This window comes from Oculina patagonica, chromosome 9 (assembly GCF_052425735.1).
Source record: "Oculina patagonica isolate OP01 chromosome 9, crgOcupat, whole genome shotgun sequence".
NCBI lineage: Eukaryota > Metazoa > Cnidaria > Anthozoa > Scleractinia > Oculinidae > Oculina > Oculina patagonica.
The window spans coordinates 23812517-23824208 of record NC_135766.1 but is presented as its reverse complement, the minus strand read 5'-3'; the positions used below and the strand labels follow the sequence as shown (position 1 = coordinate 23824208).

The window sequence follows — 11692 nt, the reverse complement described above, 5'->3', positions numbered from 1 at the left end:
CGTCAATTACGCATGCGTTTAGCACAAAATTTTCTTCCAGAGAGAACAGTACAAGAGAGCTGTGCTTTTTGAAACAAAAAACCTTTGAGCTCTTCAATGTGTCGAAATAGACTTCCCATTTACCAAGGGCACACGATCTGTTGCTCCCCACCCCCTCCCCCTTACAGAAATAATTAATTAATTGAATAATTAAATGGTGATAAAGTTACACATAGTTTTAGCGCCTGAGGGGTTTAGCAGACGACAACCCACCAAACCATCACAATAGTGCATTCTGCACTAATAACCAGCTAATCCGAAGCAGTGTTCATAGGATCCAAGCTCGCATCGTCAGAGACGCAGGTAGACAATAAGGGCAAACAAAAATTAAAATGATGGGAAAACTGGCGAGCGAACACTTGTAATGGAAATAAATCAAGGCTCTTTCACAAGTCTGTTTACAGTCGCCGTTCTCGCGTTTTCCTATCAAGTCGTTAGTAATCTTTCTCAATCCTGCTCAAATCTTTACCATCATTGTTTCATCTTGGTTTGTTGTTAAATCTTTAGTTATTTTCAACTCCAACAGACTATTATTTTAAGTTTTTCTTTGGTGTGGAAGTATTTTTGTATACATTATAATTCCTTCGCCCCATTAGCGAATTAGCCCGGAGTTGAGGTTGGATAGCACCTATCGCAAGCTCTCAAATAAATGGCTCGCTGCCCTTAGAGAGAACAATAAAACAAACAACAGAAACAATGCCCCTTGCCCCAGAGACAATAGCAACTGCTACACTAGAGGACCAGTAGAATGACAAGCTTACGAGAGCTCCTACACTACGGCGGAGTAAGCAAGGGAATTTACATTTGAAAGACGTATTCCGTGAGAAATTAACCAATGAATAATCAAAATGTCCGCAGATATAAAAGTTCCAATTATCCTCTTGATCAAAGCATCAATCAAAGTTCTTTAGAATCTTCTCCACTTTCAGTCTCCACTTTTGCTTCCTCTTTAAACGGCAGCCATGTGATATTTCCATCACAGAGAATTTGTTCACTGGAAACGCTGTCCAAATGCTGTACGTTTTTTCTAACGTACTCCACCAGGCGGGCAAGCTGTTCTGCGTCCGTTCGCTCTTTGTTATAAAACAAATTTCTGCAAATCAATCAGATAAATTAAGACGACTTCTATAACAAGAATTTAAGCCCAATCCGTCATTTGTTTAAATAATTAAATAAATATTGAAATGATGTTCATTTTTGATTTTTTTTTTTTTTTTTTTTAATAAATTATTTAAACACGGTAAAAAAGTTTCAAGCTAAAAGCTTGTGGGGCCGTGTACAAATTAAAAATTTAAAAAGACATATAAAAAGACATCCTAATATTGAGAAGATAGAAAAAATTCACTATTATAATAACAATTTAAAAATTCAATAAAATTTAAAAACATCATCGTTCAGTCTGACAGTCTGCGTGGATAACGCCTCGAAGCTAACGAGGCGCCTTAATAACGCCTTGATGATCTTTAGTTCCAGGGAAAACATATATCACTCGGTTTCGATGGAAACTCTTTGCAAGCTTCATTCTCAACTGGTTTCATATGACAATGCCTGATTTTTTGCAAATTTAATCCACTACAATATAGTTGTACAGTGCACGTATTATCTACCTAGCCCGCGATAAAGCTCTCTCAGAGGTGGGGGAAGAAAGCTTGTTGGAAGGCTATTTGGCAGCCCGAATTAAAGTAGCGAACTATTTAAGAAGCGATCTCCCAAAACAGGGAGGGAAAGCCACCGGCTCGTTAACCTCGGAACTTTACATTGGGCAATTAGTCACTATTCAAGGCTTCAGTGACGAAGTAGAGAAAAGAGAAAATGACACTAACCTCCACAGAACTGTGGCCAGTACAGTGTCATCACACAACAGACCCTGTAAAGTAACATTTCAAACAATATTACTGTTAATTAACAATTATTGGATGAGGTTGAGCATGATAGCGATAATTATCAAGGCCAAAGTTTCTATTATCTGCTGAAGCCGAAGGCTGAGGCGGATAACAGAGACTGATGCCTTGATAATTATCGCTATCATGCGAAATCCGAATCCAATAATTGTTTTATTATGCACATTCCTGAGCTGCACTTGTAAATACAAGAGCGCGCACAAAATATACTTTTATAAGCTTACAACCTTTCGTCACTTCTGCATGCATAAAACTATTGTCTGTAGGTATGACGTCACTTCTACATATGTAAAATCTAATGTCTGTAGGTATGACGTAAGAGAAACAGCAAGCAAGAATTAGCTGCGTGCTTATAGCCAATCAAAATCAAGCTGGTGACACCAATGTATAATAATTAACGTTAACGGTTGAGCAAACAAAATCATCAACTTTACAACTCGCCACACTAACATGCTGATACTCACAGGCACCCTAGAATACTAATGTGATGAAAGAATAATCAAACTTTAAATAAGAATATGTTTAGCTCCCTTCCGTCAAGAATGAATCAATGAATGCTTGCTGAGAGGTCGTAGCAGGTTTGACGAAGAAACAGGTTTTTGCAAGTAGCACAGTTTAGTTTGCTTAAATGCAACAGTACGAAGAAACGACCCTCTTGTTTAGTGCATCTTCGATGCTTTTCTTTAACTCTTCGGCCTCAGATAGTATTTTCATTCTCTTTTTTCTTGTGCAGACCAAAAAAAGACAATTATTCTGTAGTCTGACCTTTAAATTAATACCTTTTTACTTGATTGTGGTAACGCTTCACTTGAAGACTTATGTCCTTACCCCTGGCTTAATCAGTATAATTTATTAACTATGGATATTAATTATGATATGATCTGATCTGATCTGGGCCTGGTTGCATAAAGTTACATAAAACTACTGTAACTGGGATTTTCTGCAAACATTTCTGTGTTCCGGGAGGATTTTCTCCTGTGCCATTATGGATGAATCAGGCAAAGGCGGACCAGGAAAAACCATGACACTGCGAAAACATCCAGCAGAACGCACGGAAAAGTTGCAGGAAATCCCACTTCATCTTAATTTGCTTTATGCAACGGGCCCTGATCTCTTTTAATTATTACCTCGTCATATGCAATTGTAAGCCCATAAAACTGCCTCACTAGTGCTTGTAAGGTATCTTTTGTCACAACTGAGTCAATGGTCTGAAAAAAAAAAACACACATCCAGAATTATCTTTATTACCTTTTTTCATGCATTTCCTGTTTTATTCAAACCTCAAAAACGGGATTTGCTGACACTAACAAAAAGTAGACACAATGCCCAATTCCTTCCATGAGACACACCTGTTGAGAATCACGGTAGTTGTATTATTCAACAAAAAACATTCTTAACTTGGCAATACTCATTACAGCTGGAAATCATGATTCCCTGTGGGCATGTTTCAATGAGGAAATTGGGCATTTATTTCAATCACAATTCAGTTTTGACTGTACTGTGAGGGGATGGCAGTGGGGACAGAGGGGTGGGGGAAGATCTGATCCTCCAATTTCCAGTATTTCTACACCTCCAGCTAGCACCCCTTACAGTACCAACTCACTTTGTGCTTTTCTATCACAAAATACTGCAAATTTTTCTGCAGTGAAACCTTGATAAATGAAAGTGCAAAGGGACTGGATAATGTGATCAATATAACAGGGGATTCTTAATACTGGGGCTCTGTTCCAACACATTTTACTGTAAGTTAGTAACTTGGTTAGGCTGTAGAACAATGACTTGTTTGTTATACTGTAACTTTGTTATATCAAGGTTCATTCTAACAGGGTTCCGCAGTATTTTCCACTTTGAAAATCCAGCATACTGTCTCCTGTAGACTTCTGCCCCCTTAACTCCTGCACTCTCACCCCTCTGTGCCCCCAGATTTTTATTTACAAAATATTTGGTTGAGTCCTTTTTTTGTGAGATGATCAGATCCTTTAATTTCACAGCCTGCCACAAAAGGCAAAGAGGTTTAAAATTAAATCACTTAATGCTTTCCCTACCCCAAGGTTCTTAATCCTCTCCTCCACATCAAACCACATCATTTGAACAAGTTTCTTGAACATGAACTTGCCATCTTTGCCCTCAGTCTTCAGTCGCACCAAACACATCCTTCAAAACAACATAAACAAATTAACACTGAGCCACGAGGCTTTGCTCTGTTGAACCACCTGCTAAATATGAACAGACTTCAAACCACTTTTTAGGGTCCATTTATTTTATTAACTAAATGTATCACCCATATACATCAGTACCATTATGATTCGATTTATCTATTCGACGTCGATGACTTCAGTAGGGACAGTTATCTACAATAGGGGCGCTTATTGGAATACGGGTCCTTTTAAGAATGGGGGAGATTATTAGAATTGGGGCACTTATTGGAATAGGGGCGCTTATTGACAAAAACACATTTGAATGGGGGCGCTTATTCGAAAGGGGGCACTTATTGGAAGGAGGGCGCTAAATCGAATCATTACGGTAAATGGCACACTAAGTTCTAAAATGGACGTGCGGGAGCCTAACGGTTAGAGCACCGAACTCCAGATCGAGCGGTCCATGTTCAAGCCCTGGCTGGGGTCAATGGGGGCAAGACACTTTACTCTCACAGTGCCTCTCTGCACCCAGTTGTTTAAATGGGTACCAGCAACATAATGCTGGGGGTACCCTGGGATGGACTAGCATCCTATTCAGAGGGAGTAGAAATATCCCTAGCCGCTTTTAAAAACAGAAACTGGGATAAGCTCTAGGAGTATGGGCTGCATGGCTTGAAGCTTCCCTTTTGAGTTCCGAAAACTAACAATCATGGATTGGAGTTAGCACTGACTGAAACAAACTTACCATATATGGAGATGAAGTATGCTAAACCATGATTGCAATGTGTCAGGTAATTCACATGCTATGAGAAAAGAACACCACAAAAAATAATAAACTCTATAGCTTGTGGGAGGCGTTGTGACCTAATGGTCAGCATGCTGGACTACAGATTGAGCTGTCCGGGTTCTAGCCTGGTCGGAAACACTCTGTTGTGTTCCTGGGCAAGAAACCGACGACATAATGCTGGGGGGTAACCCTGCCATCGACTAGCATCCCATTCAGGGAGAAATAGAAATAAAATTATTCCTAGCCACTTAATAGAAACAGGGATAAGCTCAGGCAGTATGGGCCGCATGGCTGGAGGCTTCCCTTTTAGGGTGCGGTTCCAAACTCAAAAAGAATAAATTAATTCCCATGCAAATCTTGAAATGTTGTTATATTTTTTAGCACAAAAAGTAGTAAAAGCTGATAATTAAGAAAAAAAAACAAGGAAACTAAGATCGCACAATGTTGCAAAAGCATAATCACCAATTTACCTTCAAAAAACTCTTCAAAGTTCATCCCTTCTACACAACAATTATACATGTTTCTTGCACTGCCTACTAAGACCTACACACAAACAATAACAATTATAAATACAACTTACAATGGTCATTGAATGTTTAAATAGAGCCTCAAAAACTTTTTATTGGTCAGTTGCTTCCATAAAGCACTTGTCATTATTCAACCAACCATATCTATCAAATACATTGCATGTAATCATTAATTATACTCCTTTCCAGCAAAATCTGCCATGCTAAAAAAGGAGCAAACATGTGCAATGTTTGTAGTGCCAGAAAAATCCATAAAATTAAGACTGGCAAAAAATTTCAGATTAAATTTAAGGTCTGTGCATGCCCAAGAAAGTACAATGTCAGACTGTATTGCCAAACATATTTTATCTTTTAAAATTTTGCTGCAGACCTTCACAAGGTTTTGCGAACGAAATGGAATGTATGAAAAGCTTGAAGATGTGGTGTCATGCATTGCTAATTGCATGCTATGAGTGCGCATTCTGAATGAAATCAAGATTTACCGTTTTCTTCACCATTGGTGCAGCCACCACTCTTAGAACCCTGAGGATTCTGTCCATCAATGTCCCTCCATTTTCTAGTTTGTTTTCCATCGCATCAACACTGGTCTCTGATCCCTGGTATAAACATTGGAAGATAAGAGAAAAATATGTTGCCACCGTTCTTTATATAAGGTATGAAGGAGCAAGGTATGAAAAAAATAGAAATCTGAATTTAAGGCCACTAAGGTAAGATCAATAGTGAATGGGAGTTAAAGAATGACTGCATGTTGGAAAAGTGATTAATTTAACACTAACAAACAATAGGAAAATTACAACTTGATTTTGTGCGCCATAGTTTTTATTTTTTTAGAATATTCTAGTTTGTTCTGATTGACGACTCTATACCTGTGCAGTTGACTGAAATCTTGCAGAATACTGAGTAGCAGGATTGTTCAAATTGTATTTTGTCATCTTATCCTGGGACCCATGCTCATTGGTGAAAAGCTGCACCTGTCTACAAGCTAAGCAGCTCAGTGGAGCCTAGGAAGAAAATAAAAAGCTGAAGAAAGACTTCTTCTAATCCTAACCTGCCTAATGAATGAAACAACAAATAACTGTCAGATCAGATAACTGGATTTCGTTCTGGCTGAAGACTCATATTATTACATGGTCTGTGACATGGGAGTCGTTATTATATTGTTGGCACCCAACAGCTGGGCATGGGGGTACTGAAAAGCAACTTTTGAATTCTATCAAAATCTGTATACAGTCAACTCTCTCTAAGACGGACACCGTCGGGACCGGCCCCAACTGTCCGTCTTAGAGAGGTGTCCGCCTTATAGAGAGTCGAGGTAACGTGACACCAGAAATTTTGAGACGATGAAGCTAAACGGCTATGCACAACGAGTGCACTGTTTTTAGTGCACTGTTTTTAGTCTGTTTTTAGTTGCTTACGTTAGCAAAACCTATAAAGTGGAACTAAAATAATATCAGAAATTTAACTTGTTTGTTAATAACAAACGCTAATCCTGTAAGTAGAAAACTGAAATTTTGGTGCCCATATACAAGTTTAAGAAAAGAAGTAATGCGTTTTAGCGGTATTTTGCTATTCTAAATCTGCTGACCTAATATGCTATATGTCGATAACAAGTTTTGAAGTATTATTCACTTAAAAATAACTTTTTGTGCGTGTCCGTTGGCGGTTTCATAGTGTCCGTTGTCCATCTTAGAGAGGTGTCCGTCTTACAGAGAGTTTTCTTACAGTAAAATGACTGAAAAACGGCAGGGACCATAACCAGGTGTCCGTCTTATGGAGGTGTCCGTCTTATAGAGGTGTCCGTTAAGAGAGAGTTGACTGTATCAGTATGATCTAAACTTAACATGTATCTGAAAAAGTGGTTATGCAACAAGACTTAACAGTATAGCTGTGTTCTCATGGCGTCATGCAAAAACACCTTACCCCAGGGGGGTACTCCGGCTTGTAAATGACGGGGGTGATCGAAGGATTTTTTTGGGTTTGAAATTTTCGATTCCGGGATTTTTTTGGGTTGGAAAATTTGGCAAGTATTTTTGGGGTGACTTGATTTAAATAGGGGATTTTTGGGGGTATTAAAAACGAACTAAAGTGCCTTGGCGCGGCCTTCACGTATTTATGGTATGATGAATAAACAAAAACGAGCGTTCAATTTTTTATGGTTTTCTTTTTGTTATATAATTGCACCCTGGCAATTTAGGGGTAATTTGACAAGGGATTTTTTGTGGGTTATTTTTTGGTCCAGGGATTTTTTTGGGTAATGTTGGAAGACTTAAGGGTTTTTTTGGGTCCTGAGTTTTGCCTCCATTCTATCATTCCCGTCATTTACAAGCCAGAGTACCCCCCTGGGCACCTTACTAGCCTACCAATCACTCAATCAGAGGCCATGTTATGTAACCAGAATGTAATAAAATTAAAAAAAACGAACATTATTCCAGTAACTTATATCACAAAAAACGAGTGCTGCCAATTACCTGAATGACCCTTATGTTATGGTAGGCCGTATTCATTAACAACAAACGTCTCAAACTGCCAGCAGCAATCGAGCCCATTCTGAATATCAACAGAACCAGTGATCATGCGCCGCTGCTAAACTTTCTCGACTAGCGTCGTCTGGAAATACACAATAAAACGCTTCAAGTTAGCCGTTTTCCTTCTAAACGAAAAACAAGTTCACAAATCACTCAGCTGAAGCGTGAAAATAACGTTATAAGTGTGTTAAATTTCTTTGAAAATGACCTTCTTTCCACGAGAAACGCCGGCCATCTTTCCTTATGCAATATTTTTGAGACCGCTGTTTCTCTGCGCCAGCGGTAAATACTAATACCCAGTCTATCCGTCAAGGAGACAAGGACACGGTCAACCAAGATGGCGGCTTCTAGCACGTCGAAACTTGTCAAAGAAGTTGTTACTGTGAATGGTCTTCCGACGGTTGTATCCAAAATTTTACCACAGAACAAAGTTAACGAACACGTGATTGTGGTCATTCCCGGAAATCCTGGTTTGGTGGAGTTTTATGATGTTTTCATCTCGACTTTATTTGACGCCCTGCAGGGAGCGAGCCCGGTGTACGCTATTTCACATGCTGGTAAATCGGATCTTGAAGCTTGTATAAAATATTAAGGCCAGATTTCCGCACAGCCCCATGCATTGACTATGCATACAATTTTCTGACTTACTCGTTCTTTTCATGATTGCAGTGCTGTTTGTGTATAGTGATATAAACTGAAATAGTTTATACATGCATGCATTATTAATGTCTCCATAATTAATGTATGGGGCTGCTGCGGTAATCTTACCAACATTTAGGATAAACTTGCTTTAATATCATGAGTAACATTTTCCTAAAGCCCCGTACTTAATTCTGGATACAATTTCTTCTGCACTATCCTTCTCAAACCAACACCTGAGTTCGCCAAACAGGGAGGGAGACGGGGAGGGGGCCCTCCCCATATCGATAGTGGACTATACCGGGAGGATCTGTCTGAAAAAGTTACCTTTTACAGGCACTAGATATATAAAAGGGTAGGGATTTAAAAAGTTTTAAACTAAGAAAAGAGAGTGCGGTATCCCTCCTGTAGGTATATGAAAGTGGTACCATTTTTAATCTTTTTTTAAAGGAATACAAAAGGGTTACACACTTTTTTCTCTTTTTGTCATTTAAGGTCATTCACCAGCAAAAGATTATCCAGTGAACCAAAGTCAGACTTATCCTTCATCACATAGTAATGCAACTGAAGGAAGTGGATTTCCTCTCAGTCTCGAAGAACAAATCACACACAAGAAGATATTTTTAGAGGAGTGTATTCCACCAAAATCAAAAATAACACTTATTGGACACTCCATTGGAGCTTACATAATACTACAGCTTCTTAAGAATTGTCATAGAGCAACAGATGTGACGAAGGGGATTCTGTTGTTTCCAACGATCGAAAGAATGGCAATATCGCCCAGTGGTAGATATGTGACTCCAATGGTGACATATTTCAAGTGGTTGGCGATAAGTGCAGTTGCTGCTTTTAACATTTTACCCGAGTTTGTGAAAAAAGGACTCGTTCATTGGTGGTTAAGCAACAGGAAGAAGTTGTTGCATGGTTCAGTGGACTCTGTGCTTAAACTTCTTACTCCACAGTCGCTAAATGGTTGTCTCACAATGGCACACGATGAAATGAAAGAAGTGGTTGACCCTGATGAAGAGGTACATAATAATATAACGTGTTGATTCCCTGTGGTTTGAGATCTCAGTTTTCATTGTCAGTGTAAGTTACTGAAACAAAACAGCACCACACAAAATAAATGCTTAGGAGCTTCTCCCCCCTCCCCCCCCCCTTATCTTTTGAACAAATAGAGGCCTGAAGGGCCGAGAATATTTATTTTGAGAGCCGGCCTTGCCCTTATTCTAGGGTCTGGATGACCCCCCCCCCCCTTATCTGAAGGTCTGGATCCACCACTGTACAGCATAATAGACTATATTTGTATTCTCGATATTGGACTGGAACTAGCTTGCAATGGAGCCTCATGCCCAGGGGGGTACTCTGACTTGTAAATGACGGGGATGATCGAATGGAGGCAAAACTCAGGACCCAAAATATCCCTAAGTCTTCAGACACTACCCAAAAAAATCCCTGGACCAAAAATAACCCCCAAAAAATCCCTTGCCAAATTACCCCTAAATTGCCAGGAGGGGCAATAATATAACACAAAGAAAACCACAAAAATGTACGCTAGTGTTTGTTTATTTCATTATACCATAAATACGCCAAGGCTGCGTTTTTAATACCCAAAAAAATCCCCTATTTAAATCAAGTCACCCAAAAAAATACTTGCCAAATTTTCCAACCCCAAAAAATCCCTGAATCGAAAATTTCAAACCCAAAAAAATCCTTCGATCATCCCCGTCATTAACAAGCCGGAGTACCCCCCTGGGGCCTCATGCTGGGGAATATCATTAAAAACAGCTTCATAATCATGTCATTTGCATTTGAGAAGATTACCCGCATTAGCTTCCATTGCAAGCTAGTTCCAGTCCAATACCGAGAATACAAATAAGGCCTATTAACAGAGGCATATGAAAGTACTGCTCAGTAGCTTCCTTTTGAATGGTCACGCACTGGTCTCATCCACAGACTTAAAAGTCAATAGCTAGAAACACCTTGTACAGAGTAATAAACAGTACCATAAAAAAGGGGTGTTTAATAGCTTTTATTTTTATGGTCACACCATTGAATTGTTAAAATCCAATCCTTTTTAGCTAAAAAGTACTGTTTCTCTTACTTTCAATTTTTCCTCAGGTAATTGATCAAAATATAAAGAAGTTGATTTTCTACTATGGAGCAACTGACCACTGGGCCCCAGTCTCCTACTACGAAGACATGAAAAAGAGGTTTCCTGAGGGCGAGATATATTTGTGTGAAAGAAAGTTTAAACATGCCTTTGTTTTGGAATCTTCAGAAGAAGTAGCTGAAATGGTGGCACCTTGGATAGAGGAGGTGATTGTACAATGATGTACATTGACTGTTTAGGTACATGCTTGTTTTTATAATGTTAATGAGATCTTTATTGTCTGGATAGACTTGCCACTCTTTTTAGTTTTTGATTAACCAGGTTTCCAACTAAAGGTAAAAGTTCTGCGAGTTATCTTACAGCTTTAGTCTTACTGTCTAACCTGCCTTGAGCAGACATAAATTATGTGATACGAAAATGAATGAGTATCCACCCAGAATTGATGACTGCTTATTGTACAATTCCAGGGAATATTCCAACACTCCCCAAGGAAGGTCATTGGAAATTCAGAGGTGGTGCTAAACTGGAAATTCCAAAGGGATGGGGGATTCAAACCAAAAAACCTTCCATGGCAGGGCTTAAAATAATTCCCAAAGAGTCTCCGGACACAGTGACCGGCCAAATTCATTTTACCTTGGTCATACCTCGTTTCTGCTTGCACAAAATTGCAAGATGTAAATTCCAATAATTATTAAATATATGTAAAGATAAAACAACCTCACCTTAACAAATAACTTTCCCTAAGTAAGTTATTTTCGGACTCTATTTTTTGCAAAGAAAGTTTTGTAGTTGCCAAAGGAAAAAAATTAGTTGCAAATGTGACCGTATCAGTCGCAATTTTGAGCCCTGAATAAATAATGCAAAGAAGTCAAAGATTGTTTTAATCATAGTTCATTTAACTGTACTTTTATATTTTTGGTTCCGGAACTAAATTAATCATTTGTTTCTGTGCAGGAGGAAACAGACAACTCAGGGAAAATATTTTAAATTTGAGACCATAATACGCAAATTGTAAACAACTGT

At 38.8% G+C, this 11692-nt stretch overlaps 2 protein-coding genes across 2 annotated transcripts; one reads left to right on the top strand and one right to left on the bottom strand.

The window, feature by feature from the left end:
• Positions 1-366: 366 nt before the first annotated feature.
• Positions 367-8173, bottom strand: LOC144665644 (ubiquinol-cytochrome-c reductase complex assembly factor 1-like). The gene is made up of 10 exons (XM_078526909.1): positions 8126-8173; positions 7861-7999; positions 6259-6393; positions 5875-5988; positions 5336-5408; positions 4824-4881; positions 3986-4094; positions 3068-3148; positions 1863-1906; positions 367-1132 (listed from the first exon to the last, which is right to left on the bottom strand). Exons 2-10 carry the CDS (start codon positions 7936-7938, stop codon positions 937-939), a joined length of 888 nt encoding a protein of 295 aa, XP_078383035.1. The 5' UTR covers positions 7939-7999; positions 8126-8173; the 3' UTR covers positions 367-936.
• A 73-nt stretch (positions 8174-8246) lies between these two features.
• On the top strand, positions 8247-11686 carry LOC144666907 (lipid droplet-associated hydrolase-like). Its single transcript, XM_078528348.1, has 3 exons — positions 8247-8474; positions 9052-9584; positions 10678-11686. The coding sequence occupies exons 1-3, from the start codon at positions 8255-8257 to the stop codon at positions 10888-10890; spliced, it is 966 nt and encodes a 321-aa protein (XP_078384474.1). The 5' UTR covers positions 8247-8254; the 3' UTR covers positions 10891-11686.
• The last annotated feature ends 6 nt before the right edge of the window (positions 11687-11692 follow it).

Bases quoted from the DNA above. Each gene is read 5' to 3' on its own strand.
- LOC144666907 (XM_078528348.1), top strand. From the start codon at position 8,255: ATGGCGGCTTCTAGCACGTCGAAACTTGTCAAAGAAGTTGTTACTGTG. The intron at 8,475-9,051 runs GTAAATCGGATC...TTGTCATTTAAG, and splicing joins GTACGCTATTTCACATGCTG to GTCATTCACCAGCAAAAGAT. The intron at 9,585-10,677 runs GTACATAATAAT...ATTTTTCCTCAG, and splicing joins TGGTTGACCCTGATGAAGAG to GTAATTGATCAAAATATAAA.
- LOC144665644 (XM_078526909.1), bottom strand. From the start codon at position 7,938: ATGGGCTCGATTGCTGCTGGCAGTTTGAGACGTTTGTTGTTAATGAAT. The intron at 6,394-7,860 runs GTAATTGGCAGC...TTTTCTTCCTAG, and splicing joins ATAACATAAGGGTCATTCAG to GCTCCACTGAGCTGCTTAGC. The intron at 3,149-3,985 runs GTAGGGAAAGCA...TTTTTTTTTCAG, and splicing joins AGAGGATTAAGAACCTTGGG to ACCATTGACTCAGTTGTGAC.